The sequence below is a fragment of the Henckelia pumila genome, chromosome 1 (genome assembly GCF_033568475.1).
Source record: "Henckelia pumila isolate YLH828 chromosome 1, ASM3356847v2, whole genome shotgun sequence".
Lineage (NCBI taxonomy): Eukaryota > Viridiplantae > Streptophyta > Magnoliopsida > Lamiales > Gesneriaceae > Henckelia > Henckelia pumila.
Window position 1 is genome coordinate 65145109 of NC_133120.1, and position 10281 is coordinate 65155389.

At 33.4% G+C, this 10281-nt stretch overlaps 1 protein-coding gene across 1 annotated transcript; it reads right to left on the reverse strand.

Annotated features, from left to right (window-relative positions):
* Positions 1-36: 36 nt before the first annotated feature.
* Positions 37-675, reverse strand: LOC140863873 (glutathione S-transferase T3-like). The gene has a single exon (XM_073267641.1). The coding sequence runs from the start codon at positions 673-675 to the stop codon at positions 37-39; it is 639 nt and encodes a 212-aa protein (XP_073123742.1).
* Between the last annotated feature and the right edge of the window lie 9606 nt (positions 676-10281).

A 10281-nucleotide genomic window follows, 5' to 3' on the forward strand; every position in this document is an offset into this window, starting at 1 on the left:
TGTCGTATTTTACTGTCAGATCCTTCATGGTCGATTTTACTTTGTCTTTTCCCTTTCCTTTTGCTTCCTTCTGACCCATTGGACGAGTATCTCATCATCTAGGTCTATACTCACATCTTGGTTGGAGGAGGTGTTGCTTGGTCCCGACTCCGTGGTCCTCGTCTTCTTTATGGCCACAAAGTCAGTGGATTGTGGAGTAAAAATTGGACGGTCTTTGATAATTCTCCACACATGCTCGAGATTGAATGCAATGTCATTATTTTCGTCGCGATATTTTTCATACGCAAACCTCAATATATCTTCGTCACTGTGACCGCTTCGATATAAACTGTAAACAATATTGTAATTTGCGTTGAATCGATATACCTTTTTTTGGATTGTATTGTGCCAATGTGACCATATAACATTTGCACTTCTGGTGTTTGAATCTGGGGGACGATTTTCATTGTAGTAGCTTGCAACACGTCCCCAAAAAGAATCCGTCTTCTGATCATTTCTAATAGTGACAAAACTTCTCGCTAAGACATCATCTTCAACCTTTGTCCAACTTGACTGCTTTCTCGTACCCTCAGCATTTGAAACCGCTTTTTCTAAATTGACCACCTCAATTGGGGATTCACGGTAGGAAAGTTGAGTCTCCGGGACAGAAGTCGCAGTTGCAGGTTCATTCGACATCGGAGATGTAAAAGACATACCAGTTGTGTACGGTGTACAATTTCCAAGAATAGAGCCGTCAATTTAGGTTAGGCCCGTCGGGTCGGCTCGCCCCGCCACGCCACACTATTTAAGTGGGTTGGGTTGAAATTATTTGAACCCAACTAAAGGTGGGCCAACCCGCGCGGATTGGCCCGCGGGCCTGGAGAATTATTATTTTATTTTTATTTTTATTGTGATATATGTTTTTTTAATGAAAGTTATGGATTTTTTTGTATTAATTACTTTATATAAAATTTACACGTTTGAAATCAATAATTAAAATTTTTATTAATATGTTTCTATTAATATTTATTTATTTATGAAATGAAATTTATAATTAATTATAATGATTTTTATTTATTTATATTTGTAGTGAGCCAACCTGCGGGTCAGCCCGTCTAACCACAACCCACCTTGGATTGGGTTGCGTTGAGGATTTTTAGCCCGCCGGGATGGTGGGCCGGCCGACTCTTGACCCGCCAAAAGGTGGGTTTTCGGTGGGCCGACTTGCCCCGCCATGAGTTGGCCCGTCTAACAGATCTATCCATGAACAACCGACGACGTGAAATATGAATGGCTCATGTTTTTCCAATATTCTGCTGGTAGTGGTTGATACTTGATATGGGCCCTGGGGGGCATAATTCGGATGATTAATAGAATTTCCAAAACCTTGGAAAATTTGAAGATTTTGTGGAGCAAACTGCATATTTGGAAATGGATGTGGATATTGATAATTTGGTGGAATTTGTGAATTTTGGAAAGATGAATATTCTTTCGGGGTGTTTGTAGAATTCAAGAAATTTGTAAATGGATGAAATATAAGATTGTAGGAACTAAAAAAAATAGATGGTGAAAATATTAGATAGTAGAATTGGAGAATATAGTGAGTTAGAGTGAAAATATGTGTACACATTAGTGGGTATTTATAGATGAAATTTCGAACTAGCCGTTACAAAATTTTTGGATTTTTTAATTTAATTTAATTTAATAAAAAATAAATTGTAAATAATAAAAATAATACAAAATCAAACCGTTGAAAAACAATAAAAAAAATTAAAATCTGATGTAGAAAGCGTGGGGCCCGTGTAGGGCGGCTGCCCCACGCGTTATGCGGCACGTGCCAAAGTAAAAAAAAAAAAAAGAGGAGAGAGAGGGATTAGCGCGTTCAGCCATTTGTGCGTTAATCCCTCTCTCATATTATAATACTCACTCACAATGGGAGGGGGTGTTAAATGGGCATTATAATGTTCTTTTAACACCCCATTGTCGATGCCCTTAACCATAGACTATTTGACGTATGGTGGATGAATTTCTTATGGTAGTATTTTTAGACTTAGATTTATTTTCAAATAATTTTTGGTTTGATTTATTTGAAATTGATACGTATGTTTAGGTTTTTATTTGGACAAGTACTTTTAAAAGTGTTTTTAGGTTGCGTTTACTTAGTGAGATATGATTATACATGGATAAATCATACTAGGATTATTGAAATGAGTTTAATGGATATAGAATAATAATGGATAAATGGTAACATGTTTACTTCGAGTTATTAATTTTGACATTGAAGTAATGATTGATGGACGAATTACAATTTTACCCTTCACCTATTATAAATAATCTTATGTTTACTTTTGTATTCATAAAATTTGGATTAGATTATTTTTGAATATTTTAAATTGGGAGAGGGTAGATTAGGTTATCTATGGATTTTTTTCCAAAAATAATGATAAGGATAAGTTATACCTAGAAATATGAAGGATGAGATATCACGTCAAATAAAGGTAAAAAATGTGAAATGACAGGCTTTGAGATTTGAGGAGAATTAACTTTTTCAAGTAATTAGATGATGATATTGAATTAATAAACCCATCCTACTTTTATCAAGTTAGTAAACGCAGCCTTAGTGTTTTATAATTGTAAAATATTTTTAAAAAATATTTTTAAACAATGTGCTCCAAGTATAGTTTTTAAAGAATATTTGAGATGTGTTTTTTGATGTTTTTAGAATTTAAAACAATTATGAAAATTAAAATATATTATTGTTTATATATAAAAACATTTTTTATAGAATAGTCGTCCAAACATAAATTTATTTTAAAACAAATTTTAAAATATTTTATAAAAAATTATAAAAAAATATTTTTATAAAAATGTTTTATAAATGTTTATCCAAAAAATTCTTATCTTTATTATTTGGATGTTCTCTTGTCCGGACCTTAGATGAGGCCGAAGAACCTCAAGCCCAAGCATTTAGGGGGCCTGAAAGAAGACGATAAGTTATTTCTGTGTTAAAAAGAAAGATCTATGTGCCGTAATCAACAAGAATCCAAATACAAATATTGAGGGACCAAAATGTTATGGACCTCTTTGAATACTAAGGACATAATTAATTTTAGTAGGTCTTGTGATATTTTTATCAGTTAGAAGAGTGAATCATGTTTATATTTATAAATATTTTTTTCATGAAAACTAATACTTTTTAATAGATGACTCAAATCAAAAATTCATCTCACAAAATTGACTCATGAGTCATGATACAATCTCACGAAAGTTCTTATGAATTCTTTTTCCAAACTAAAAGTAGGAAACAAAGGAGATAAGAATCCTACACTCCATTAAGACATTAACTCATGCACACTTCTCTTCCACTCCTTGAGATCATCTAGCCCCTACCAAATGCTATGATAGCATCAAATTTTCTCCTCCATTCGAACACTATCTTTTGCGTTATGTTGGAGGTGAGCTATAATGTTGCAACAAATTATAATGATGGCTCTTTTATTTAATTTATTTAATTAGTTTAATTTTTGTTTTATATTGTAATTGTATTTAATTTGAAATTAATTATTACATTAGATATTTTTTAAAATCATTTATTTAATTGAACTAAATATACAATTAAATTCATTAACTAAACTGTAAAATTAAATTGTAAGTTTAATATTTCAAAGTGATAAAATTTAATATTAATTTTTAAAGTAATTTTTAAACATATTTTATTATTTTAAGCAATTTAAATATATAAATTTATTTAGAATATTAATGTATGGATAGTTTAATAAATGTTTTAATAAATATTTTGTGGAATAAATTAGTTGTTTAAAATAAAATAATAGAGAGTATTTTGAGGACATTCGTTTTAGTCTAAAATTCAGAGTTGATGTAATAGAGATGAATTTTTATATTTGATGTAGAAATTAGTAATTACACTATTTGAAATTAATATTATTCCAAAATAACATAATGAAAAGAAGGTATCCTCACGATAATGATTTATAACAAGTTAGTGGTTTGCAAGTATCTTTGTGCTTTATCAACGTCGAAAAAATATAAAACTATAAATTTGATGAGAGTGGTTATTCTATATTAAGTGATTCAATATATTAGCCTTCTTTTTATTTATATTTATATTTATATATACAGAATTTAATAAAATAATCAATAAATAAATAAATAAAGGCGTCACCAATACAACCGTTTTTGTTTTTTGAAACATGCCAATACAACTGTTAGACACGTGAAGTTGTAACACTCGCGATTAAAATTGTAAGACACGTAATTATTTAATTTTAATTCGAGAATATTTAATTTGGAAATATTTAGAGTTTAGAAGTAAACTCTAATATTCTTATATTATTTAGGATTGAAATTGAATTAAACGCTTGTCCGAGAAATGATTTGCAATTATGCTAAATTTAGGGGATAAAATGCAAAAATGGGAATTAATGACTTACACATGACATTTAGTGGATATCAAAGTGTATAGGTATTATTTCATTCATATCTTCAGCAAGAGCCTAAATTCAGATTTTTCAAGCTTGTTCTTCATTTTCAAACTTTTATTTTCCAAGATTCGGTTATCCGATTTCAAATCCGAGCTTAGTTCCGTGATTCTTGCAAGAAGGGCTTCATTCTAATGTAAGTATTCTTCATATTCAGGATGGTTTGAAATTATGAATGTTTGAAGAAATCAGAATTGATCTTGTATTGGGTTACTTGAAGCTTTATGTATTGTTATATCAAAATCGGATCGAAGATTGGATGTCGTTTTGATTTGATATTATTTTCCAGCCTATGCTCGAAAATTCATGCTTCTGAATATGCTGGTATATGATGACATTTTGATATATTAGGTGTATTTGAAGTAGCTATGATTGATAGATTTGATATATTTCAGTTTTGGTTACCGATTTTAATACTGTTACGCCGTCGGTTCAAGAATTGTCAAGATTTTGTATTGTTCTTTGAGCTGGACATTATTGAGTGTTTGCTGATGTTTGTACTTTGAATATCATTCATTTTCAGAATTGTGTTGAAGGTTATTGACTTGAGAATTCATAAATCAAACCGGGATAGAATTGAACAAGGTTTGAAGTCATTTTTTATTTGAAGATTGAGTTGGGGGTTTGAGCAGATTTTGATTTGAATTCTTATTGAAGATTTTTCAGATTTGAAGCGTCTATAATCCAAAAGAAACAAAGGTATAAGATGACATTGATCGTAGAGGGATTGATACTCGAGACGGAGGATTCTTGAGTTTTTCCTACAAATCACATACTTGTTTATTATATGTTCTTGAATTAGAACTTGATGTCTTGGAATGAAAATTAGTTATTGCTTATGATATGATAGGGAATTGATTCTAATGCCAAGGTCGGATACGAACCTTTATTTTCGAGTCGGATATGAACTACGATAGATGGATATCCATATCAAGATCGGATACGAATCTTGATGGTAGAGATTGGATATGAATCTTACTAACTTAATCAATTTGCAATACATGCTTTGTATATACTTTGAATCTTGAGTTGATATTTTTTGAATTGATATCATATTGTTCTTGAATGTATATGTCTTTTATACTGAGAATTATATTCTCACCGGATGTTTTTCGGTTGTTGTCTTGTTTTGTATATGTGCACGGCAACAGATGGGACAGGAGCTAGTCAGAGATGACATGGGTAGCTCGAGAGAGAGATTTAGCATGTGGTGACTTGGGTTAAGATGTATAGTTGCTATCAAACATTGTGTTTTGAAACAATTTTAGCATATGTATATTTTGTTAAAAAGTTGTATGAACTTAGTAGTTGATAGTTGGATCTAAACTCGTGTATTTGTAGTAACCTTGTGAAGTTGTAGTTGAATAAACATGTTTTGTTTCTTGTCCAAACTATTTCTTACAAGTATAACATGTTTTGGTGATGTTCTTTTGCATGTTTGAGTTTTTATATCTACTAATACATCAGAAATCCTTTTCTAGACAACAAAAGAGCAGAATTTTGGAAGTTCGACAGAGCTCAGCTCGCTCAAGCGCCGCCTGGTGCGCTCGAGCGAGCCATGAGAGAGGGTTGGACCCGAGCCCTTCTCGCTCGAGCAACACCATGGTGCGCTCGAGCGAGCCACTTATAAAAGAAAAAAAAAATTTAGTTCATGTACTTCCATGCTTAAATGTTGTTGATGATTTCATGATGTTTTAATCCTAATTGCCTGTAATATGAGATTAGCACCCAAGGTCTCCACAAAAATCCCATAAAAACTAAACCATTTTGCATCAATTGAAGTTCCTCCTTCATCTTTGTCAAGCTTAATTGATGAGCTCATATGAGTAGTTGCAACTGAACAAGTTTCCATGCCAAACTTCTTAAGAAGTACTTTGGTTTATTTGGATTGACTTATAAATGCCCCATTCTCTAATTGTTTGACTTGCAGACCGAAAAAAATGTCAGTTCACCCATCATGCTCATCTAAAACTTATCCTGCATCAACTTAGAGAATTTCTTGCACAGTTTGGGGTTAGTTGACCCAAAGATAATATCATCAACATAGATTTGAACGAGAAGTGTATGATCATCCTTTGTGAATTTAAATAGAGTTTTTATCTACTGTGCCTATAGTAAAATCGTGTTCAAGTACAAACTTGGTTAGTGTGTCATATCAAGCTCTCGAAGCCTGTTTCAGTCCGTATAAAGCTTTGTTTAGATGATAAACATGATCGGGAAACTGATGATTCACGAATCATGGTGGCTGCTCAACAAAAACTTCTTCCTGGATATTTTCGTTTAAGAATGCATTTTTGACATCCATTTGTTACACCTTGAAGTCTTTGAACGATGCATAGACAAAGAACATCCTGATAGCTTCCCGTCTAGCTACTAGAGAATAAGTTTCATCATAATCGATTCTTTACTCTTGCCTATATACTTGAGCAATTAATCTTGCTTTCTTACTTATGACAGTTCCGTCTTCATTTAGCTTATTCATGTACACCCATCGAGTACCTATAATAGTTTGATAAGATGGTCTTGGAACTAGGTTCCAGACTGAATTTCTTGTAAAATGATTGATATCTTCTTGCATACCTTCAATCAATCTACTATCTATTCATGCGTCATCAATTTTCTTGGGTTCTAATTGAGATATAAACGCTGCATGAATAAACTCATTAATCATCTGACCCCTGGTTTGCAAGGGTGCAGATGTGTTACCAATCACCAAGTTTGGTGGATGACTCTTGGACCACTCATAGCTTGGTCCAAAAGGATCTTCTGGATTTGGTATCCCTGCTTGAGTTTGTTCGTAAGTATGTCTTTGTTCATGTGCAATCTCATCATCATGTAGACGTTCCTCTTGAGTTTTTGGTTGATGAGGTTCATCATGCTCAACTGGTTAATTTGGGTGATCCTCAGCTGTATGGTCAACTGGAATTTCTCATTCAATTGATGGATCTACTAACTCGGGTTTTGAAGATTGGAAAGATCTTTTGATCATTGATGAGTCATCTTCACTATCATCTTCCAGCTTTATTTCGGTTGGTTTTTTAGAGGACACTGTTTCATCAAAGAAAACATGCATAGATTCTTCAACATTGAGCGTTCTTTTGTTAAAAACTCTATAAGCTTTGATAATGGAGGAATATCCAAGAAAAATACTCGCATGATCTGACTTTGCATCAAATGCAGTCAGATGATTTTACCATTTTTGTGAATGTAGCATTTGCAACCAAACACCTTGAAGTATGCAATAGTAGGATTGCCATTCCAGATATCATATGGAGTTTTCATATGTTTCTTACATATCATCGATCTATTCTGAGTGTAGCAAGAAGTGTTCACAGCCTCTGTCCAAAACCTTTGAGACACCCCAGAATCAGCCAACATTATTCTAGCAGCTTCCTTTAGAGTTTGATTTCTCTTTTCTGCAACACCATTTTGTTGTGGTGTTCTAGCTTCTGAGTACTCGTGTCTGATTTCATGATGCTCTAAAAATTAAGACAAAGTTTGATTGAAAAATTCAGTTTTCTTGTCACTCCTGATAATGTCGATCTTGTTTGATTTTTCATTAAACAATATTTTGAAAATCTTGATCAGTTGTGGAACACTGTGGTCTTAAGTTTTTAGAAAAATTACATAGGTGAATCGAGAGTAGTCATCAACTATCATAAGAGTATACCTCATTCCCCCTAAACTTGTTACTGGTATAGGACTAAACAAGTCCATATGCAATAGTTCCAAGCATCGGGTTGAAGAGTTACACTCTTTTGTTTTTAAATGACGACCTTCCTTGCTTCCCAAACTAACAAGCTGAGGATACTTTTTCTTTTGAAAATTTGATTTTAGGAAGTCCTGCTACTAACTCAAGCTTACTTAGACTGACAATAACTTTAAAGTTAAGGTGATTCAGTTGCTTGTGCCATAACTAGTTGCGATTAAGGTTGGAAGCTACGAGGCAAACTGATTTGCTAGAATGAACATTTCAGCATACTTTGTAAGTATTTCCACACATGTTTCATGTCAAAATAATATTACCAGAGAAATATTTGACAAGACATGAGTGTTTCTAAAATTCAACTAAATGCTCATAGTAGCACGATTGGTTGATGCTTATAAGATTATATTTCAAATTTTCAACCAACAATACATCCTTAATGATGTTGTTACCATGGATAATCTTACCCTTACCCACGGTTCATTACTGTGCATTATCGCCAGAGGTGTTCTTGGGTACCATGCATTTAATTAGTTCAAAAATTAGTTTAGCATTTCCTGTCATGTGTCTTGAACATCCACTATCCAGATACCAGACTTCATCCAGCTTCTACTCATGTTACCCGCCATCATAGATTTGAATAATTTTGGCACCCACATTTATTTGGTTCCACGAGGGATTAATCATTTAGGAACCCAAATCTGGATCAGTTTCACTAACTTACCAGTTTCAGTGTTCCTAAAAGTTTGTGCAGAGTTATGTGCTCGAGGTCGTGGTGTGTGATGTACTTTTTACACAATGTGTTATTTTCCCTTTTCCAAGTTGTTAAATTGCCTGTATCGCTTTTGAACAGGTTGTTGGTTATAGTATTAATTGGTTTCGATTTCCTCTCATAGGATTTGGTTGAGCCATAGTAATCCGATTAGGAATTTGGTTGTCTCAACTTTAATCTCCTCTTGTACAAACCCAATACCAAACTTATTCTTGTTCGTTTTTTCAATTGGCCTCTCAACTTTTAGGATTGGTTTATCATAGATTTCTCCATGTTCATTTCCCATACATGACTTTACAAAGTGCATATATTTACCTTTGCACATGTTCAGTTTTGGGAGAGTACTCGAATCACCAGTGCAATCTGTTTTACTAAACCCTAGACTACTCTTGTCTCCTGTGGGTTTATGTAAACTTTGCATCTTTGCCAGCATACTTGAAGATTTGCTCCATGGTCTTACTAAATCATTTAATTTTTGATTTTCAACTATAAGATTCATGCAGTTTATCTTAATTTGCTCATCTGATAGTTCTCAATTGGGCTCAGTCAGAGTGTCTTGCAGATCATTTTACTTTTCTTTGACTTCATCAAAAGCTAAGGACAGTTTGTGGTACTCATTTTCCATTTCATGAAGTGTGGTGATCAGAACATCTCGTGTAAACTCTTCAGAGCTAAAGTCAAATACCTGTTCGCTGGTAGATGTAGATCCGTGATCATTGGCCATTAGACACGTAACCTCCTCTTCATCATCACTAGAACTCGAGTAGCAGTTGGACTCATAAGAGTCACTGTCGGTGTCTTTCCACTTGGTTTTACTTTCTTCAACGACGAGAGCTTCATGCTTCTTCTTGGATGATCATTTGTCATCTTTAGAGCTTATTTTCTTTTCATAGGGTTTCTTCCCTTTTTCAGATGATCTTCGTTCTTCTTTCTTTGGTTTTGGACTGTGTGCTTTGAAATGTCCTGTTTTTCCACAGTTGAAGAATGTTCTTGGTTCCTCAGTTGATTCCCTTTTCTAAAAATTTCTTCTGTACGAATAGTGACATAGCATCACTACTCAACTGTTCAACTATTCCTTCCACTGGAGTTGGAGATTATACTTTGACTGTTGCTAACGCCTTGGTCAACTGAGATGTAGGCTGGTCTTCTTCCCTGGTCTTTAGTTCAAACTCATATGCCTTAAGATCAGCAAATACGTCATGAAGTTCTAGTTTGTTCAAGTATTTCGACCCTCTCATAGCCATAGTATTTACATCTCATTCTTTTGGAAGGCCTCGAATAACTTTCAGTATAACTTCTTGGTTTGGGTAGGATTTCTCGATTGC